This window comes from Vanessa tameamea, chromosome 10, assembly GCF_037043105.1.
Source record: "Vanessa tameamea isolate UH-Manoa-2023 chromosome 10, ilVanTame1 primary haplotype, whole genome shotgun sequence".
NCBI classification, from domain to species: domain Eukaryota; kingdom Metazoa; phylum Arthropoda; class Insecta; order Lepidoptera; family Nymphalidae; genus Vanessa; species Vanessa tameamea.
The window spans coordinates 13151207-13174551 of NC_087318.1; the positions used below are offsets into that span (position 1 = coordinate 13151207).

The 23345-nt window shown below is 33.4% G+C and overlaps 4 protein-coding genes across 5 annotated transcripts in view; 2 read left to right on the forward strand and 2 right to left on the reverse strand.

Annotated features, from left to right (window-relative positions):
* The window catches only part of LOC113404270 (protein bark beetle), a 29303-nt gene extending 23606 nt beyond the window's left edge, over window positions 1–5697 (reverse strand). The window contains exon 1 of the mRNA XM_026645135.2: window positions 5027–5697. Within this exon, the coding sequence (XP_026500920.2) occupies window positions 5027–5374 (348 nt within the window). The 5' untranslated portion in view covers window positions 5375–5697. The remainder of the gene's footprint in view (window positions 1–5026) is intronic.
* A 655-nt stretch (window positions 5698–6352) lies between these two features.
* On the forward strand, window positions 6353–6787 carry LOC113404267 (RNA-binding protein Rsf1-like). The gene has a single exon (XM_026645130.1). It carries the CDS (start codon window positions 6353–6355, stop codon window positions 6785–6787), a length of 435 nt encoding a protein of 144 aa, XP_026500915.1.
* Window positions 6788–8912: 2125 nt separating this feature from the next.
* Window positions 8913–17200, reverse strand: LOC113404273 (mediator of RNA polymerase II transcription subunit 17). 2 transcript variants are annotated; one of them, XM_026645140.2, is made up of 12 exons: window positions 16895–17200; window positions 16321–16573; window positions 15776–16057; window positions 15371–15506; window positions 14543–14760; window positions 13186–13263; window positions 12588–12786; window positions 12035–12171; window positions 11125–11210; window positions 10698–10830; window positions 9535–9676; window positions 8913–9319 (listed from the first exon to the last, which is right to left on the reverse strand). In XM_026645140.2, the coding sequence occupies exons 1-12, from the start codon at window positions 16981–16983 to the stop codon at window positions 9099–9101; spliced, it is 1974 nt and encodes a 657-aa protein (XP_026500925.1). In that variant the 5' UTR covers window positions 16984–17200; the 3' UTR covers window positions 8913–9098. The 2 variants fall into 2 exon arrangements, with proteins under 2 accessions (XP_026500925.1, XP_026500926.1); XM_026645141.2 differs by having other exon boundaries at window positions 12588–12741; window positions 16895–17199.
* Window positions 17201–17780: 580 nt separating this feature from the next.
* The window catches only part of LOC113404272 (1-phosphatidylinositol 4,5-bisphosphate phosphodiesterase classes I and II), a 90533-nt gene continuing 84968 nt past the window's right edge, over window positions 17781–23345 (forward strand). The window contains exons 1-2 of the mRNA XM_064216052.1: window positions 17781–18197; window positions 19149–19295. Of these exons, the coding sequence (XP_064072122.1) occupies window positions 18102–18197; window positions 19149–19295 (243 nt within the window). The 5' untranslated portion in view covers window positions 17781–18101. The remainder of the gene's footprint in view (window positions 18198–19148; window positions 19296–23345) is intronic.

The following is a 23345-nucleotide window of genomic DNA, read 5'->3' on the forward strand; positions in this document are numbered from 1 at the left end:
TCACCAACTATAAATGTAAACACACATAGTATATTAAAATCGAAGAAAAAATATATACAGACCTTAGTTTTAGGTAGCTATACCACGCAATTTTCTAATAACCCAGCTATGTTGCGCCCTATTAACAGTTCTTGGCTAATATATCTTTTATAATACTACACTATTCTACTAAGCTACTTACATCCACTTTAATTTTTCGTCCAAAGTTCCGAAAACATGTTCGTCGACGTTCAAAATGCAATTTGTCGCAAATTATCTCAATGATGTTGCGTCAATTCCATGTCATATTTTGTTTTTATGGGTCTTGTATTCCTGTGGTTGGAATAGACTACAGGTACGAGTATACAGTAGATTAGAATCTCACATAACCCGATTATTCCTCGCCATTTTCCCGGGTACCATTTTGAAGGTTTCCACTTCGTGAATAAAAACGTTACGTATTGAGACTGAATGAGTTTTGCCGTGTAACTGGATATGGTCAGAGTATCCCTTTACTTCATTCTTATTCACGCTATTTATTGCCTATTTAGTATGCCTGAGAAGATATTTGTGGAAGTAGGTGCACTAATGTTAGTGCTGGCTGCATTGAACGCAAAATAATGTTTCAAATAAAGTAATAAAATAAACTATGTTTAAGTACTATGGAAATGTTATTGACGTATAATAGAACCGTACTTGATGAATCAGAGGCGCCAGTTCGTTTCAAGGTTATAAATACTATCAGATAATATACATTACTAAGACCAATCAACCGCGACTTAACTGTACATAAGTCTTTGAGTTCACAGACATTAGTAGGTAAGCCTCAGAACAATCAAATCATAAAAGCAATATAGTTTAGTGGTCTGTGGTCTAATTAAGTAACTACACGGGCCAATAGTTCAATATATCTTGGAATTGTTATCGACGAAGTAATTGATAATTATAAAAAGGTGTTAATTTATTAGGTCACTGTTTAGACATACCATAAGACATATACCTACAAATAATTATAACAATTTAAAAATAAGCGTTTCGTTATACTATTGAAGCACCTAAATTCGGTCCGTTTATCACGAAGTGATGCCCAACGTTGAGTTTATTTAGGGCTTTTATCAAAATCGTGTCAAGATCTATAAACAAAGATAACTCTATCCTTTGTATGTGACGATACGCTTTCCATCGAAGTCTACATTTGTCTACCTCGAGGTTATACTCGTGGCGTGGAGGTGGATGACGCAGGAACATATCGGAATGCCCGTTGTCAGATTATTCTGCCGCCGAAAGATCATGCTGTATTTACTTACGATTAGGATGATGACCAATTATGTTTCTTTTTGTTATATTTAGGAAAGGTCGTGATCTGAATTTGTACCTTTTCAAGAATTCATACGCAACTACACTTAATTTATTGTGAAAAGTTTTCTGAGTTCTCGGTGGTCACGTAGACACTCCTGGTTACTAGTTTACTTAAACTATAAAAATTTATCAATTATTATTAACTTTTTATCATTGTAACAGTATTATTTTTAGGTAGGTTAATCAGTGCTATTCTATAAGAAAAATATGTAGAATATTTTATGTCCTCGTATCGTTTGGTCAGGAATTAATTAATTTACTGATAAAAGAACATTTAATGTATTATGTATTTAAAGTATGTAATCTTAACTAGCATTAACATTAAGGTTTATTTGTTTGTCAACTACTGAGATATGTAATCTTATACATTAGAATTCTTTACTGACAAGACAGTAAACCAAATTAATATAAATAACATTTCCGAGTTTTGTTAGTCTAGATATTTTAAGTTATTTTAGTTTGTTAATTCTTAGGCAGGCGGACATCTTTATCGACATCGCTGCTTTACATTAATTTCATAATTTGTAAACTTTACTTTTAGTTATAAAAGTTAATAATTACTTTTATGATTAATAACAGAATCATCGAAATCTGACTACTCTGCGAAAACATTTGTGCGCCAGTCGCCTATAAAATATAAAAAAAGTTACGCTAAGGCTACGTTAAAAGTTAGTTATTAAAAATAAACAAAAATGATAAATGATTTTTATAATCCATATTTAATTACAATTTGTTTCAAAAGAGTGAACATAAATATATTTGCTGGCTGTTCATTCTTTTAAGCGTTCTTTAAATTTGGATTTATTTATAATTTTTTTTTTGTGATAGGTATGTAACATTTGAACACATGCGTTACTCGTACAAAGAGGTACAAGGGAAACCTCTTTGTGTCAGAGCCAGTTTATTTCGATACGCCATAATTATAAACAAACATACATTTTCGTTTCGTTTTATTTGCATTTTCTTAGAACTATATTAACCAGATGTATTAGTACCGATTTATTACTTAAATGTAACCAAATAACCAAGTAATCTAATTGATTTCAATTACCAGAAAATAAACTAAGATTTTTTGTTTCATCGTTTACTACGTTAACATTTAAAAAGTAAGAGTCGAAATTCTTGAGTCACGTAATAAAAGTGATCGTTCACCCTTCCTGTTAGCTTGGTTTTTGTGACACGTTCCATCGGGTTTTTATGCATATATCGAAAACCGGTTTCGTTAAAAAAACTTCACCCGGACAAATAGTGAAAGGAACCCTTTCTTTATATGAAGCCATATCCCAACGTACTTGCCGTTACATAAAAAACTGTATCATTTTTTGTAAACATTTACACCTATAACCACGTACATCATTCGTTCGTTTACGACTGACGTCACTACATAAAAAAAACTTGCGCTTCTAACTCGGTAATCGGTACAATGATATGTAATTACTAATTACGTATACATTATTCCAAATGAGAATTTTTTTTCTAATAATAATTAATAGTAAATAAATTATTATATAATTATCAATGCATTTATTCTTCTTTGATCCTATTCTTTGGCTAAAGAATATACATAAGTACCGCATTTTTGTCACATCATTCTTGCATGTAGGTATCAATGTATCAAATACTTAGTTGTTACTTATTATACAAAAGGAAGACCGCACCAAGGAGCCTTGCGGGAAAAGGGTACGTCTACGAGTATGACTAGGATACAGGTTAACGAGTGCGAAAAGTGAAAGAGGAAGGATAAGCGAATGATAACGATGGAGATGATTATTTAGTCACACGCGTAAGCTAAATAGCTGTTATAAGTGACAACAACCAAAAGATACTGTTAGTGGGAAATTTAATATGGAAAAACTGTAAATCATAGAGGATCATAAAAGCTAATTAATAGCGTCAGTGAGTCCCGTTAAGCACATGATCGTTATTAAAGTCGCAAGTATTTACTTATTTATCAATCATCTAATCCTGGAATACCAATCGCAACCCACAATCCAATTGTTTTGATCATTTCACCCAACTTAGTAAAGCTATTAGTGAGGTTATGCTGTCGTCATTCGTCAGTAAGATCCGACTTGATTGAATTAGAGGAAGGATGCTGAGGTTAGGTCGGGTCTTTGAACATCTGCTGCGTGATTATGACTCATGATGTGATTTAACAACGTTATCGTGTAGGCCGAACTTTTGGGCACTATATTGTATATATAAGGTTATTAAATTTTTAATGTCTTTTTAATTTTTAAGGTCGTTATTTTCTTCTAAGCTATACCGAATTAAAATGCAAATTTTAGTAAAGATCATATCTTCACATTACACCTAACTATTTAATTAGTATAATAGGTTGAGTACCTACAATACCTATTCTGTGTTTCACTGTGTGACTACACGTCTCTTTAACTAGGGAAGTTTAGACTGAGGGTGATCTTACTACCTAAACGCAGTAGCACAAGCCGGCGGAATTGACAAAACAAAAAGTATCGTTCCAAGAGCCTTCTTCGACACCAATACTATAATCACTTGGTGTATTGGTATTCGTAGGTACCTGAGATGAGTATAGTATTGAAAATAATATAATAAATATTTCGTAAGAAAATATCAAAATGATAAATATATTTATTTCATTCGTGTATTTTAATATAGACAGACGCGGTTCAGAGTTCTTCGAATAAAAAAATATGTAAAGTATCTTAGACAATATCGCAAAATATTTATTTTCGCATTGTGAATTGTTTGCTCATAATATGAAGTAAGTGTTTGCTTTAGTGCAACAGGTGAACGTATCAATAGAGCGTGCGAAATACCGCTATCAGGGCCGGTGCGCGCCCTTATCAAGGAATCGTATTATTTATCGAGTGTTATCAAACGAAGGGACTGTGTTAGTCTCATGATTTGATATTATATTATATAAAAACATTTTAGCTAAAATTACAACAAAAATATTTTTAAAAAAACAACACGTTTTGCAATTTTTTATTGTAAACATACAATTTCTACTCTTGTAAATAAACGGCCGAATAAGCATCGTGATTCGTGACTCACAGACGACTTGACACATATGAACACTAGAATATTTTGATTAGGTAAAGCGAGTCATTACAACGGTGTCTTATTTTTATCTTATTGGAATCGAATTTGAAATGAAATGACGCTAGTCTCACGGAATATGATTAAGGTTTATAAATAATTAGTTAATGACTCGATGACGTGACTAATAGCGAATGTTGAAGAAAGTCACTTTTATAAGACTAGATAGATTTTAATAGCATAAAATGTTTTTGTAAATCCAAAAAATATAAGAGACAAGAGACAAATTAAAATATAAGACAGAAAATGATGTATTCATGTATACCGATCGACTACGTAAAAACTGAAAACCAATCTTGGTACTTATATTTGTGTATTATAGCCTAGCTAAAAGAAAACATTTGTAACTTACTTTATTACTATAATTATGACTGAATAAACACAAAATAGCAAGCTATGTTCTTAGTGATCCAGGATAACACAGCCCCATCTTAAGTACTACAAGCGCCCAGGTACAGTGATTTGGTGATCTTCCTCACCTCAAAAATGTTTTTAAGAGACCTTCTCGGGCGACTCACCGTTGGTTCTACACTTAACTACCATCAGCGAGGCTCCGAGGTGCGAATGCAATATGGATTAAGACAACAAATAAAATTGTTTTACTTACAACAGCAACGAGTTTTCCACGCACGGTGATTCCAATCATGGGGGCGAATCTCACTTCTACTCCAGGCTCCACCACTAATACAGCTTCTCTCTCCACGAGTAGGTCATCTCTAAGAAGATACGGGCTACCTTCGGTTTTCCAAACTGTTTTGCCACCGGCCACAACACCACCGGACAACTCAGTAAGCCCTAATGATTTGTTTAACATATATGGGTCCGTCTCTTCCACGCGAAACTCTTGACCATTACACCACATAAAACACAAAATCACCACCAAAAGTGTCCGCCACTTGTATTTCGTGTCACTAAACTGACTATGTCTCTTCTGCACCCCCATTTCTTTAAACATTATTAAACACTAAAATTCATTTCACTAATAAAATTGACTTCTAATTGTTAACAACTATTACACCTCAGCAAAAGTAACACAGGTACACAATATTTGGAAAACATATCGATAGGAAATGGTTTCTACATTTAAATAGAGGAATAAGTGTCTTACTTGTATTTGTAGACGTGTTTGTCAAATAAAGTACTACCAAAACAACTAAACAAAGGTGGGGCTTTGTAGCTACGAAAAATAAGCGAAAACACGCGCCACCGAGCGACCGTTGAACAAAGTAGTTCGGCCGGTTTTCGTATTGTACGAAGAGTTCCTCCTCCCTCCCCTTCCTCTTACCTTTTTGTTTTACCAAAGCCTCCTCCCACCCTTCAAGTTCCAATACAATACGTTCACATGATATAATAAATTCATTCATTCGCCTTTCACTTTATCATTCATTTATTTTAAATTACACTCAGTCAGTATAAATCCGTTCAGTTATGTTTACTCTTAGTTTTAAGATAATGATATGGGTTTATAATATATAATTTATTCAAAAGTTTTTTATTGAAAAAATAATATATTATTTGGAAATATAAATTTAAACATTTAAATCAACATCATTCATTTTTATTTATAGTACTGGCAACATTAGCCAGCAATAGTCAATCAATTTCATTCGTTCCTTAAGTTCTTTCTTTACCATTCAATCATCAACTTCATTGATCCGTTTTTCATATTTTGAATAAAATAAAAATAGATTTAAGATCAGTATCATAAAATATTATAGAACATAAAATTTTAAATAAAATTCACGTCCATTCAACGTTTTAAAATATGTAAGTACTCAAAATTTGTGGTTATAAACTTCATTTATAATTTCGGGTGTCGTGGCATCATTATTGACGTGACGACATCTTGTTTAGTCTTTGTATATATGTATTTCGTCGCAAACTTTACTGGTTATTTCTTATAGTGTAAAATTTCATTATAGAAATAAATACCATGAGCTCAGGAGGAACTCGCGTGTATGTGGGCGGTCTCGTGGAGGGTATCAAAAAAGAAGATTTGGAACGAGAGTTCGATAAATACGGCAAGCTTAACTCCGTGTGGGTCGCACTTAACCCTCCAGGCTTTGCTTTCATTGAATTTGAAAACATGCAGGAGGCTGAAGACGCTTGTAGCGCGATGAATGGTTTTGAAATGCTAGGCGCGACATTAAAAGTAGAGTTATCGAGAAAAAGAGACGGTCCTCGTCGCGGCGGCGGTAACTTTAGAGGCGGTCGCGGGGGTAATTTCAGAGGACGCTCATTCGGAGGTTCCCCGGGTGGTCGATCTTTCGGGGGCGGGCGACCTTTTAACCGTAACAGCCAAGGTAACGGATATGGTTCAGGCAACGGTGGAAATTTCAGATCTAGGTCACCACTCTCTCGATTTTAATTTAATTCTAGCATTTAGTTAGGTTTAGTGTTATCGTAATCTGAAGCCTTCCAAGTGTTAAAAATTCAATGTCTGTTTAATACTGGGGGTTAATGCTTCAAATATTGATAATGAAGTTGATGTCTCAGGAATTAGAGGTAAAGTATAAGATTTTTTTGCTTTTAGCTTTATAGTCCTAAGGAAGTAAAATCTTTACAAGTCTACATGTGCATTGCATAATTCAATTACTAAAAGACATATCCATAGTGGTTATATTCTAGTAATTTTTGTTGTCTCGTCCATAGTAAGGTTAACCACGCTTTAATTGCAAGATCGAGTGTGAGTAGATTTAATAAATAGAAAAAAGTAAATCTACCTACCTAATACCATAAAAAATAAATGTGACAACAATGTGGACCTTGCAAGGTTTTACTTCAACATGATTGTCTTTATAGTAATTAATGAATTTAAAGTGAAACAGTTAAAAAGTGTATAAAACAGATAATCGTTATTTAATAACAACACAATATATAGAAGTTGCTCTAATTCTAAATTATCAAACATTAAAAACATAACCTCAATTATGTCTAACCTCACAGCGGTAATAGAATAGCTTTTTTGCAAAACACCTGTTATTTACTTATTTAAATGTTATAGTAAACTGAATTAATTGTTAAGAGGGTTTAACGAAGATTGTAATAATGATGCTAGTACTCGATTGTGTAATTATAATGCATTAGCATTTGGGTGGGATACAGAATCAAGTTTGCTGGGTCAAGTCATATATTTAGTCGAAATATCCAACTTGATCCATCAAATGTATATCCTGATGGTATTACAACAAACCTACAGTATGATAAATTTATAAAAAATATATAAGTAATTGTACTTTAAATTGTGAAACAAACTTCGGTGCTTAAAATTGTAGTAGATTGTATTGTGTATGAATGGAAGTGGTTGAAAATATAATTTAGATTTATTACAATATCCTCACATATCAAACGAATGCTCTCGATCTGTTCAGGCATCAATAGTCTGCTATTTAAACAAGTGTCTCATTAACTAAATATGAGAGTTATTCAATAATTTAAAAACAATTATAGAAGCACTTTTTTTAATTAAATTAAATTAAAAATGAAAAAATCATTGTTTATTCACAATTAGTATTTTGATATAATAGTGTTTTATGTATACTTGTGAATTTTTTTTCATGTTTTCATTTTAAATGTATTTCTCCATCAGAATATAAAATATGAATTGTATTATTCGCATTGGTGGTATTACGTTTTATTTGGAGACTTTTTTCTTGGTTAAACAGTATAATCTATATTATCTACAATTAAGGTCATCAAATTAGATTGCACAGTTGTTTGTGTTACATATTTGTGAGATTTATAACTTTTGAAGCAAGCATTTCCTTTGGTTTGGTATATCATGTTCAATAATTTTAAATATATAAAGTAGAGAGATATATTATGAAACTGACACTGGTAAAGTTAGAAGCACATTTTTGCACAAGCACAAATAAGCTGCTTAAATATATTATGTACAATTGAGGTGTACACACTCTCTTATATCTGTTTATATGTCGGTCAATAGACCGCATATTAAATATATAAAAAGTTCTTTATCACATTATTTTTATAAATAATGATTATTTTGTTTTAATATAATTATAATATTAGGTTGACATTTTTAGGCTGTCTTGTGACCTTATCTATAAAGCCTTAAAACTTGTAATGAACTCTATTTATTCAATGTACAAATTTTTACGCGCGACGCTAACACCTTGCGTCATCTATTGTTTCTTAATTAATTATGTACATTTAAAATCACAGGTATATTCTTTTATGAATGTCACTTATTAACACAATCATTATTTAATTGACAGTAAATTTAAGCCAGGTTTGTGTAAAATGCATGATATATCATGACACTATTAAAAATTTTACCAAACAATGAACTGATTTTTTTTAAATCAGTTCATAAATGGCAGAGTTCTGAGGTAAAAAACATTGAAAACCAAAAAAGCCAAATGAGATATATGATAAAAATAGAGTACAAATCTACCGTAGGTATTTGATATACACTGTAATGGATATTTTTGTTTGTTTCAGGTCCTCGGAATAATTTCTAATCTCGAGTCTTCTATAACATCGAGGCAAATGAATGAACAATCTTCAGTATATCTTTAACATTTTACCTAAGCACCTTATGGGCTAAGTTTCCTTATATATAAATAAATGAAAACACAAATTCCAGTTTGTATTTTTTTTTAATTTATGAAAAGACAAAAGTTACAAATAATAATTATTCCTAGAAATATTATTAATTATGAAGGGCTACTTAAACATGCCATTAGCAGTTCCATTTTGTTTAAAAAGTTTTTGCCCTCCATTTTCTCTAATTTTACTTCCTTAAATGCACCACCGAGATTTTCCCATTTTTTGTCCTGAACTAATTCACTAACAAAGAAGTCCTTTCTAGGAGACTGAGCTATGAACACTTGGATTCCAACAGACGGTTCGCACCTTATTGCTATCATCCTATCACCTGAAACATCAATAAATCATTATAAAACATTTGTTAAAAAAAAGTAATTACATTCGAATTATAAAAAAAAAGAAACATCAATATGCCATCAATGTAAAAATCAAAATTTTTAAAAATAGATTGGAAAGATTGATCAGATTTGATTAAATTTCTTATATAAAGATTGATATTGAAAAATTAAATAAAACATTTAATTTGACCTGTAAAGTAATTACCATTGGGAGACGCGAGAAGGCAAGAAGAAGCATTCCCCAGCGGTTCGACAGGGCCCGAACCCAGGTGTGAACTGCTGGCGAGCAGTTGCCAGCCCATACAGCGGCCGACTGCCTGTACTGCAGTCATTTGATGCTGGTATATCTGTGGATTAATTATATCTTAAATAAGATTGCTTTATTACAAAAATAATAGAAAATTGCACTGTTTGTATATAAGCATATATTTTCATTATTTAAAAAAAGCTAGCTGAATTCTATCAGGCCATCCTACCAATAGTTGGATATGTAGTCTAGTAAATATTGAACATAATTGCATGAATGCTTATGCTGTCAATTATATTTGTAGAGCAAATTATTATTCAAAGAACCAATGGTATTTATTTTGGATAGAACATATAGTTTATTTCATGTTTCATATATGATCGCCCTGAACACTGATTGTAACGCTTCACGTAGGACGAAAATACTGGTACTTTATGTAAGAAATAAAAGTATATTGTATTTATGTATTGGAGGGTTAGGAGGCACTGAGCCACCCGGTAGTGACTGAATACATAATTGATATACATATGTATTGTGGGATAATATGAACAATTATATACACCGCCGGTGCGCCGCACACGTGAAGGTACACGCGAAGGTACATACACAGCCCGCGGCTCATGCCACACACGGTCGTCTGGCCGCGGGTAACAAAACGAAGTCACTTTCGCGTTTATAATATTAGTTAGGATTAGGATTACGGCCACTGAATTATACACCACCTACACAGATGGATTTGCACAAAGTCTCCAGTAATGCATTGTTCGGTTCATAATCATCAAAATCATACAAATTTCTTAAGTTTTAGTTTTAATAGTATTCTTGGGCAAACTATTGTAGTTCAACTTGGCGGTCGGGCTTCGTGCAAGCCCGCCGGGGTACCACCCGACACCCACTCGTCAGTTCTTAGTATTGCTGTGTTCCGGTTTGTAGGGTGATTGAGGATAACTGCAGGCACAAGGGACATAACATGTTAGCTCCCAAGTCTGGTGGCATATTGGTGTTATGTAAGGAATGATAAATATTTCTTACAGCGCCAATGTCTGGGCGGTGGTGGCTACTCACCAGGGGGCCCATTAGCCCGCCCGCTTAGCTATAATGACATACAACAAGTTACATACTTGACAGTAAATGAGATCTCGTAGCTCCTGGAGTTCGTAAGACAAATGTCTCACTTTTCCGTCCCGACATATGCACTTCAGTGTTTTTTCCCCGACGTGAACTACTAATGACGTTCTGCAGACGGCGTCGTATCTGTTTGGTAATAAGAAAGGAAACAAACCATAAAACAGCTAGCTTTATTTGTATCCTTGAAAGTGAAATGGTCCTTGGGAGGTTCCTGTATATTTCAAATATTTTTACTATTATCAAGTGCAATATCATTTGTACGACATAAAAAAAGTTAAAACCAAAGTATATTAACATTCATACAAACTAGGGTTGATATTTTTTAACATATTCAAACTAATAACTGTAACAATTAAAACGAAAAAAAAAAAATCTTGGAAAGAAACAATGTTAAAAATATAATATGCTGCCACTATTTACCCATAAGCCATAATATTAATCTTCACACAGGATTGCGTAGGGCTGTTCAATGCGTTCCAATGTGAAACTATTAGAGGATCTTTGACCTAAAACCAATGCAACACATCATGAGTCATATTATATACCCAAAAAACCTTATTGATCTGAATATAAATAATTAGAAAATATCTTTACTTTCATAGAAATTTATAAATAAAATATTTGTTACTTCATTATATTTAAGTAGTATTTAAATTCGTTTTTCAAATTAACGTTTTTTAAGATCACTTATGCCGCATAAGCCGTTTTTTTTCACGAGATTTTTTAAAGGAATTGTGAGCCAAATATTGATTAGTTACTCGAACAAAAAAATACTGTACAAAAGTCTTGTTAATAGAATCCATAAAAAAATCCTAAATAACCATTACTAATACAAACAAATTATGTGACAAATGTGTGTTAAAATGCATGTTAATGTTTTGTCAAATTATATGTTAAAAGGCATGTTTCTAAAATTTTCTACATTTCAGTGTAAATTGAACACTGTTTTACCGCTAAAAAGAAGTAGTAAGTTATCATAAAATTGCAGATCGGCTTCATTCATAACTAATAATTTAGTTGCCATATATAATTAGACTATCAGTGTCCCTAAACGTTAGGGTATTTTTTTTTGTAGTATTGTAAAAGCATCACGAGGGATTATGTCGATTGGCTTGACTAGTAGTTTCGATTATGCACGCAACGAGCTTAAAATGGCAGAAACAGAGAAGAGGCAATAATGGAATAAGCGCTCCCAATGGAAGTTGATTGTTTCAAAACGTAAGAATTAAAAAGTAAAATTTCAGCAAAGCGTAGTAGTTTATATTTCTTATTTTTATCAGTTGTATAATTCCTCACTAGCATGAAGTAATATCGTCAACCTGTAGCTCACCTCTTTAGCGATGGTGTCGAGTACATATTCACTGCGCCTGCGCATAAAAAAGTGCTGCGCTTGTTGTATGATCTGCTCTAGAAGAGATTGTTCTTTGCTCATATCCAACAGTTCGTAGCGGTCTGCTGCCATTGGGCCTGTTTTAAATATAAACGTTTAGACAGAAAATAACTAAACTTCTTGCAAAATATGTACGATCATTGTTTATTTTTATTTAAATATATTAAAGTCTTAAAAAATACTTTTTAATATATCTTCAAAAATGTTTCCACGCAAAGAAAAAACATTAATAGGTACATTAAATTAAACACTATACATGATCTAAGAATACGTACGTGATACTGTTTTCGGCTTGGGAATGAGAATATTCCAGAGCGAATAGACCAAAGTATAATGTAACAGTGACAAGGTCAATAACAAGCTCGGGACAAAACATGATAGAATCGAACTTTCCCTTCACCATTGGGTCACCAGATATGTGACTGCCAATAATGTGACCGCCGGAGAGTCCGGCCACGCGTGACGAGTGCAGAGAGGGCGGGGGGACAGTTACCGGCGAGCGAGCGGCGCTTGGAGGGCCCGAGCGGGCCGGTGGCGGGGTGCGGGAAGGGGTGGTGCGTGTGCGCGTGGTGCACGGCGCGCAGCAGCTGGTGCAGCGAGTGCTCCAGCACGTGGTCGTGCTCGTTCTTGTTGGCGCGCTCCTCCGGCTGCGGCGACGGAGCACATCGAGACACACTAGTTACGACTTTCGTCTGGGACGAAGGATTCGTGAGTTTCGCGAGCTTCGATGGATTCCCAGCGATTTGCGGTACTCGTATCCCGGACGGCTCGCGAGGCCGTCCGGGATATGAATACTGTGGCGGGTGTTGTCGGTCTGATGGTTTCGGAGTATTAGTTATGCACAATTTTTTTTCAGAGTTTAGTTTTGTTCAAACGATATATGGGATACTATCACGGTATTTCGTGATCTCAATTTAACTGCATTATATACAATTTTTCGCCCCTGTTGGTAGCCAGAGATGACACGTGAGAGATCTCTAAAATAATGCATTGCAAATTTCAGTCTTACTTTAGTTTGATAATATATTTTTGATTTCTAATTCTAGATATCTGTTACTAATAAACTATAGCTTACTAGATATTAAACATACCTTAACTGCTTCAGAATTGTTATTATTTTGTCCATTGTTGTGACAAAGTCCTATTAATAGTTGGATACCTGGCAGAACCTGAAAATAATGAAAACACCGTAAAACATATAAAGTAGTGATAGGACTGCATTAAATATATCGATGCAAACAACAGCCTTAATACAGATATAACTTTCACAATTTCTAAAAACGTAGAAAAGAACGTGTCGAAGTAATACTGCACAAGACTGCAGCAAATATGGAAGAATAAAGCCATAAAACGTTAAAGTGGACGAAGCTGATATTGGGGAGCTCCCGCCTGAGGTGAGAGCTGTACTCCATGTGAGGCCAAATATGCACCTTGTATAGTTTTAGGCGATAGATCAACGTGAAGTACCGTCTACCTTTGCTGAGCACACCATTATTTTTTAGATGTTAATTTGGCTAACAAAACGAGGCTCGAAACATCAACTTCAAGAATTCCGATAATGTTGTCTAATTGAAGAGGTATGTCAATGGTGACTTTAGGCCTTTACAAAAGTGGTATCAGCCGAAGAGGATCTGGGCCTCGAAATGAAAAAGCAAGGCCGCTTTCGCCGTCATGGTAAAAGTGAAGGGCATTCCAGTTGGAGTTCAGCCCCGTTATGTTTAAGAAGTCCACAGCGAGGGTGAAAAGGGTTATGATGGCAGTTCCGCTTGCCCAAAATCGACAGAATTCGAAGGGCCGCCTGGACATCCCTGTGCCGGTAGTATACGTCCTGAGTGGGTTCTCCACTGCAATCGCTTATGATACACTCCTGGGGTAGTCAAACGAAATTCTGCATTATCGCATATGAGGACAGGGGGAAGATCTGAGTTTCCTGAAACCCGAGGTCCCAACCACATTCCCCACTGCAAAGCCAGCCACCATCGAGTCCCAATTAAGCGGATCTGAGCGATTGCAGCTAAAAATAGCGGCGCAGATAACGGTCCAGGCCCCGAAGTGCCGTCGAGACAGACGGCCGAACCCTGGACCTGCAGTGACGGCGGTGACGTGTTTAATCCGCGATCTGGTATCTCCGAAGAACAAGACGTCGCACTCACCCCAATCAGACCCCTGCCCGTCGGTTTCATCGAACCGACAGGCGCAGTCAATGAGGGAATTCCTGATGGTCAACGACCCGGGAAAGCCCAAAACAACACGCGTCCATCTAACAAGGGCCGATAAGGGCCAAGTAATACCACCAAAGCTGAGACCAGCGTCAAACCCTCGAGACCATGCAGTGAATGCTTTCCTAGAGTTTCGGGCTATTGTGACGGCCAACCGTGAGGTCCACTTCGCCAGATAACGATTCATTTTTATGAAATAAACTATGAACATTAAACAAATATTACTCACGGTAGCCATTATTTGATTCCCGACAACCATGTGTGGTATCGAAGCGTCGAGCTGCACTGCTTCTGCTGCCATCCTGGCGAACAATTCTTTACAAAAGAGCACGTTCTGCGCGGCTTCTAGCTTCTGCTGCCAGTGCAGCTCCGCGCCGTCGCCCGGCAGCGTGCCGGGGCAGTTCAGCGCGGACGAGCTGAGGGTCGCCGTCACGACCTCTTCCTGTTCTGTTGTCGAGGTAGAATACGTTTGTCATTTAATCACCCACCTTAAAAAGTTTGATTGCTTATGAGAATATCAACAGAGACGCGAATGAATTGATCCAATTTACGTAAACTTTTAATTTCTTCAAATTTTCAATTTATAAAAATAAGGATTTTTGTCAAACTAGGGGTTTTCCGTTGGTCTGAAATGTGGACTAAAAATGAATCTGAGATTATAATATTTCTTTTTTGATGAGATACAAAACAACAAAACCTCTGTCAATCAAAAACCAAAACTGAAATTCTTTTCATAAAATTACCTGTGATAATGTAATAAAAAATCCATTATTGTTATCAAGTTAGACACCTCTCTTGTTAGTGGCAGTATGAATGTAAGTCTAGAATGTTTTATTTTATATTTAATGTATGTATTTCTAGCACATAATTATATATATTCATTTTATCTTCCTGCCCTCCTTCTTCATATAAACTTAAAGTATATCAAATCTTACTCACTACTCTGTGTGCATAGTATGCTTAAAAAGAAGCACGAAGTAGTCTCTTCACATATTAATAAGAAATAAGACTAAGGTAAGAATGAGCAGAAATTGTAGCTCATTATAGTTAGAATTACCTTTCTGACAGACCACTGATATGAAAGCGACTCCCTGCAGTTCAGGCGGTACAGTAACACGCAGAGCAGAGGGAGTGGGTCCAGCTGCGTTCATACTCATGGCTTGTGCAATTTGTTCCTCAGGAGCCTTTGTTACCTGAAATGTTTTGATATACAATTTATAAAATGTTGTTTGGAAAAGGTCACTTTGAATTTCTTTGGTATGGAAAGTATGCATTTTAAGCAAGAGTTTTTTGTATGAACTGATTTGACCTCATTGACAATCATATTCTATCATAATTGTTTTAACTTTATTAAGTTAGTTTTAAAAGTACCAGTTAGATTAATAATTGTCAATTGAAACAATTTCTATTGCCAATTTTTTAATTATTAATTATTGAATGTAGGTAAAGTGTAGTTGTATACCTCAAAAACTCCTGTCTGACTATACTTGGAACCCGCAGTTCGGTAACTAAGGTCTCCGACAATTGTATTTGACACTTTTTTGAGCCTCCAGTTTTGTCTCAGTCGGAGCAAATCAATGTGGAAGTCTGGCATGTTACGTGTCATTCTCATGGTCTCACTTGCTCTCAGTCTTTCAACACCATTCAGGAGAACAGCCCCTGCTGCTGATAAAGCCTTTTTACGACCATAAACTTGAACCATTGGTCGGCTTTCTATTGAATCGGGTTGTATTGGGTCCAGGACCTAAAAATGGGTATAAATTATATACATAATCATATTCATAATTTTTTAATGATTACAGTTTTATAACTAATTCATTTTTCTATTACATATGACACATTAAGAATTTAATGAGACAAACATAAATTTATTGTCTAAGATAAAATATTGTCCGTTTTGCTTTTATTTTTTAGAAGTGTTGTTTTCTTTAAATGGAATACAATGCTATGTTGAAATATTAAAATTGACTTGTTATTGTTTTCCATAGCACTGATGATGAAGCTTACCATGTATCTTTTCTCTTTGGCTATGCTTAAAACATCAGCAAGCACACATACTTCAGTTAAAGCATTTCTGAGTTTATTTCTGACTGAATCCCACGGCCAGAGACTTGATTGATATCCTGGTTCTTTGTCTTCTTCAGACTTCACTTCAGAACTACTTTCTCCTTCTTTTTTGATGTTACAGAACTCATCATCAGATTTTGCAAAATCTATTTTCTGTGCAAGACGAGCTAAATTTTCTGACATAGACAGTGGCCTGTAAATGAAACAGAATGAAAGAATAAAGCCTTGAGTAAACATTTGATTTTGTAAGAATTTGCACTAACTAAATAAAATGAACTAAACACCACAGATAGTAATTAAAGATGTATACTAATTGTTTTTATACACAAACTTTTGACTACTGTCATGAGACATGATTATATATCGATTGGTGCTCCATTTAAATAGATGAAGTAAATGTTAATAAAGATCTATAACAAAAATAAAAAAATACAAAGTACTACTAATAGTAAGTAGTAATACAAGTAGTCAAAAAGTGTAATTATAATGTTTTTTTACAAATTTTAATACTTACGCTTGATATATTTCCTGTCCATCGTATGTTATTTCTTGTATTTGGTTTTCTATTGGAGCTTCAATTGATATGTTTACAGAATTTGCCATTTCGTAAATGGAGATCTTAACGCTTTTACAACATATCCAAACAAACTATTCCCTGGAATACCTCAATCACTAACAATAAGTGTGAATAACAAACGCTCTAATTCATGTCTAAAATTGTTTCATATATAAATAAAAAACACTTCGTTCTGTAAATTGATTCATACTACTCTAGTTTTCTCTGATTGTGACGGGTGACCATGACGTTTATAACTCAATATTTCAAACTGTCATTTCACATCCATCAATTTCGTGTTCGGATACCTTCTTCGGGAAGTACTACGTTCCCTACTGTGAATACTTAAATTATGTTTATTTTTGGAATAATATTCCAAAATTAAAAATAATTCAACCAATTTTATGAATGAATTTTTCTTTCAAATTTATTTTAAGCATGATATTAAATTTGCCAAAGTCAGGCAATTTGAAACAATTCTCAATATTAATAATATCGACGGTTTGAAGTAATGAATTAAGAAAAGGTTAGAATCTTGTTTAATAAAATTAATAAAGTAATAACGAACTAATAATACAAAATTAAATGAGTATATTTAAAAAGCTGGTAATTGCTTTAAAAAACCTATTTATAATTAATAAATATAGCACAAGAGATAAGAGTTGCTGATTCAATTTCATTCAGAAATGTATAAAATTAACTCAAACTCTTAAATTATAGTTATAAAATTAATCACTTTATTTAAAATGTTTTGCGCTCTCTTAAAAATAAGATTATTATTTTTTTACTTAGGTCGAAAGAAAAGGTAGTCTTTATTTTTCAGTGTTTCTATTGAATTTATTTATGCAATGTATCCGATTTAGTGGAAGTGGGTAGGATAAAATTTTGACATTTCTGAAATTTCGGTGGTTCCGTTTCGTCGTGGAGAAGAGAGTATGTGGGAAATGGTCGTGTTTTAGACTATAAAAAAAACTATATCAAACGTAGTTATTTAAGTTAGTTGTTCATAATTAAGTCATTTGTGTTATCTATAAAAAAAACCGTGCCTTTCGTGTGTGTGAACCTTCATTAGATATCTAAGACAGATTTGTGCCCAGGGAGGAAGATGACGGCTTTTATCTACGATAGTGTTATGGTTTCTGTATAATAGTGTTTATTATTCAAAATGACTACGACTACAAAATCGGCGAAAGTATCTTTGAAACCGATTGAAGTACCTAAAGCTTTGCAAGAAGGAGAGAAATTTATTAAGTGGGATGAGGTACGTATCTCAGTAATGAAATAGGATTTGAATGTTGACTGAATTATATATCTTAACTGACAACAGTAAACAAAACTTAAGGTTTTGTGTCTTTTTAGTAGAAGAATAAAGTTATGATGTTATTTCATTAATATTTAATTAGCTGGCTTGACTGTTATGTAGTGAACATGTTACAATTCGATTTTTTTTTTTAATTTGTATTTATTAATACTAAATATTTTAATATGTATTAGAGATACAGATATATTAAGAAAACTGTTTTGTAAAAAAGGTAAAAATTTAATTACTTACAAATATATTCTACCTTCCATTATTCATTAATTAACTTAAATTGACAACAAAATGAATAAATTATAGACATAATTGACAAATAATTATTGGGAAAAAATGTTAAATGGTTTTGAATCATTCTGTATTAAATTAATAAGCAAATCATGAATAAGGTTTACAGTTATCAGATAATAAGGATTATTTTTGAACACATTTAGTTTAATATAAAACAACCTTATTTATATAGTTTATGTTTTATTGCTAACCATTATTGCAGTCATTTTTATTGTTTGATCAAGGTTAATGTTACCTTTTAGAATGACTTAATATTAGTATAAACAAATATTAGTTTGTATATTATAATCCAGCGGAGACAGAACCTGCATGTTATATGCAGTTACCTTTCTGTCCTACGTAATATACAAATAAAAATGGTATTATATCTTTTTCTTAGAAGTAGGTATAAAATATAGGTATAAACCACATCGGTTTGAATTATTATGCAAATTTAAAAACAAAAATTTTTAAAATAATGTAATTTGTATGAAATGAAATCAATTATATTTAAAAAATATATATAACAAACAGAAACAGGCCTATTACTATTGGAAAACTGTAATATGGATGTTTCTTTTCATCAATTAATGAATCACAAATCTGATAATGTATCATTCAATACAGGACTCAGGAACGGGCCTCCCAGTCACTCTACGAGTGGACCCTAAGGGGTTTTTCTTGTACTGGACCGATCAGAACATGGAGGTGGAGATGCTGGACATTGCAACAATTAGAGATGTGAGGACTGGAGTTTATGCTAAATTGCCAAAGGTAAGGTCTTAAATAATAATAAAAACTATGTAATATATACTTTATTATCAAGGTACTGGAGTCTTAAAACTGAAGGGTTAGCATTTAATATAATTTTCTAAACGTTAGTAATTTATTTAATACAATAGTTTCGAATTATACGATAATACAATAATTTTGTAATACCCTTCCAATAAGGGTGATCACACAATAATGTATATACTCAATTTGCATACAACATGATTGAATATGCCAATAATAAAAGTTCTGAGGAATGAAACAAGTTGGCTACCTGCATTTCCCCGTGGAATTGGAATTGCGAAAGTTGGTGGTTAAGTAACCAGCCCTAATATGGTGTGGGGCTCAACTAGTGGAGGCAGAGTTTGTTTCTTTCAGTATTTTTCGCGGAGATCCTTAACATTGGCTCCAGTGCGCCAACTTATGTAGTGCCTCATAATATCTAAGTAACCTTTTTCCGATTTTCACAACTAATTCTAAAGAGCTTAATAAGGGCAGAATTGTCGATGGTGGTAAGAACCTATTTTAAACACTTACAGATTTACAATTTTCACGCAGCCAAAGGTAGGTTGCGTGAAGCAGCAGAAAGTAGCTGCAGCCAAGAGAGTACCTTTCATTTCCAAATGGGCGGCTGCTCAAAGCGCAACTGTCTGTTTTCTCAGCTGGTGCCTGATTGTTATGCGAAAACATCAATTGTTTAAAAGAGTTCTATTATTTTGAAGAGATGTAAACTACGACTATTCGGTTGATAAATGAAGGAACCGTTTTTTTTCACTTTTTGAATTTTATTTCGAACTGAAGTTACGTATTCGCGTAACGTGAACCAAAGGCGTATCTCAAAGTTTTTGTTTGGTCACTTTTTCATCTGGACATTAAAATATAAATTTATTAAAATGCCAGTTTTCTGTCTCTCCTATCACATCTGCGATTTCGACTGAATTTTATTTTAAATTATTAATTTTATATTAAAATTTTGTGGACAACCTGTACTGCCATGTACAGAAGCGAGACAGATGTAGCTTGTTTTGCTAAAAGAGTAATAAATAAAAATTAAATTTCCGAAACTACAAAGAATATTGTAGAACGTGCAACATTATAGACTTCTGATACTTTTCTAGCTGTAAAGGAATTGAACAATTTCGTTAATAGAATATACAACACAAATAGTCACCAGCCGATATTGGCATTGAATAATGAATCCATCAACTATAGTGCCCATTTTGTAAATATTTAAATTAAATAATATATTTAATGAATAAATTTGACATACTTTAGCGTACTTTGTGATAAAAATCGCCGTTTAAATCGACATAACATTTTTTTTGACTTAAAACGAACTGCGAAATAAATACGGCGGTTTTTTTCTTAATTGTTAACAACTTTCATTTTATGACAAAGAGTATAACAGTCACCGGTGGCATTCGTGTCTCAATTGTTAAAGCTATCTGCTACATTAATATGACAGTTGGTCAAAGCAATTAAAAAAATAATAGTACAGATAAGAACTACGGTGTGTTCTATGGCTATAGTTTATAACTTATTCGTGTCTATTGTCTTCACGTGGCGCGTGTGACTAAGATTAACTAACAAAGGAATTATCTCTTTATGGTGTTGTATTTATGTTTTGCGAATTTTAATTAGTTTTATAAAAGAGTTTCCATAATGTAATGACTAATAAAATTCTAAAAATACTACAAACGAAAGAAGCAAAATTGTCTTTCGCATACGCGGTAAAACGTACGTGTTCATTACGTAGGGCCCAGAGCAAACCCTTGTCAGTAGGGTTGCTAACTAAATAGTTTTTCTATCGGCAAACACATACTTCTGTATGCTGTCTCTTTGTTTCGATGGGTGATTAAATTAAATTGTTGTCAGTCAATTAGACATTTATAATACAGTCATGTTATCTACATATAGCTATACTTGGCTTTAAAATTTAATTGAGTTTGTTATCTCAGCCATACCGATCAATCTCATTCGTGTCTTCTCCATCCTACGTGACATTGGCGAAATAATCTGTGCCCTGTGGCACAACTAAAAGCTATTAAACTAAGAATTGAATTGAATTGAATCTACATATAGTTATCATGTTTGAAGGCACTACCTTAAAAAAAAAACCAATTGTAGTTTAACAGTCATTTTTCGAACATTATTCGAGCTAATAAAAGCTAAAAAAATTAGTTTCCTTATTGAGTTCTTGTATTCATTGATATTAATAATATCTAACACTATCGATTTTATAAGAAACAACATTAATTTATAAAATGTTGTACGTAAGTAAAGTTCTAAATGAAAACGGAGTTTTCTAGAACAGCTAATTTAAGAATTGTCGAAGTAATGTTCCAAGTTTTCCTGAAGGGGTTCATGTGTTTTCGTATAGTTTTAAAGTAACTAGTATAAACTCTGGTTTCCATGTGATAACAAAAGCTCCCATTCAACGAATGCCGCCCTTGACACACAACACGAGACAATAGAGTGACATTGTATTTTCAACGCAGTCCCATTTAAACAAGTCACTGAATCAAAATCTACAAGAAAGATGTTATTCTTTCATTCATTTAAAATAATATTGTTCGTCACAGTCAATTCATCGTATCGGTATTTGATTTTAAATAACCATTATATATTTTGGAAATGTTATAACTGACTCATGCTAAGTATTTGAAATTTGTTTGTTAGAATACAATGCCTATCGAGTCAATGTCTATGGTAGAAGGATACTGTGTCGCGACTTTGGTAAATAATGTGCCCGATGAAACGGTAAGTATAACATGATTGGAATTCGATATAGACAATATTGTTTTATACATTATATTACTACAATTCACTATAAAAACAAAGTAGGGAAACCTCTTTGATATAAACATCCGAAAGAAATATGTATATCCACAATTCATCTCGGTTCCATAACGGTATTACGGCATTTTTCTAATGGAAGTGTTGGTCGTTGGACGTTATCACAAGGAGTGGTCTTTATAGCCGTTTTCACAACGATACATTTACCAAACGTCGTCGGAGAATACCGTTACGCCATTAGCGATGGAAAGCTTTAGAAATTACCGTGATCATTTATTATATACCTATTTGTGTAGATGTGTTCTGGGTAGTTTCGTTTATTAATTATTTATGAAGTAAGTGCCTCGTTGAATTGTTTATGCTATTGTTTCTGGACTTTTTAATGAATAAAATATAAATAGTTATACTTTTAGTATTAAGTGTGAAAATTGTTATCAACAGCGAAACTTGGTCCGTGAGATTAATACAAGAAAATGATCTCCTCTTTAAAAGTGTTCGTCTTACTGCCGTTGAAGTATTCGTTTTTTGCCGCATTATTTTACTTTTATTATCTCGGTAAATTGTAATCATAACGCATCTCGGCCGGAAGGGGAATCGACTATCTCGCTAACATTCAACAACAACGAAATTAATCGTTAAAAATCAATTGTTTTAAATTTGTGATAAATAAGAGACTTAATATAATTCAGTCTCTGCGTACAAATACTTAGGGCTATGTATTTGTATGTATGATAGTCTTGTTACTTGTGACGTCTCTATTTATGATGGCATAATATAATTACTAGTACAGTAATGTTATTAAAGGCGAACAAGTAACATATTAGGGCAGATCCATTAACAGCTAAAAGCGATAACGGGTATCAGGTTTTTTGATAACGACGAGCCATCGTCTAATATGTTCCCTGAGGCGTGAAACGGAAAATAAAACAATTACCGATTTTTTTAATTAATATTTATTTAGAGTCAGAATGACATATGTATGTTAAATCAAGTATAACTCTAGGTGTTTCTTCAGTATTATTTCCTTAAATGTGTTTACGTCTTTAAAATTCAAAGGAAACAAACAAAAAATAAATATACTAAAGGTTGAAAGAAATATTTCTTGACCCGTATTTCGTATACCAAAGCAAAGTTTAAAGTGTAAAGGCGGTTCAAAAGTCTCCGACGTCAAGTTAAGAAACAGACCATTTAAAGATTAAAAACGTATCGTTTCAGTGAACTGAAGTCACCAGCAAAAGTATTCCGAGAAGGGTTAGT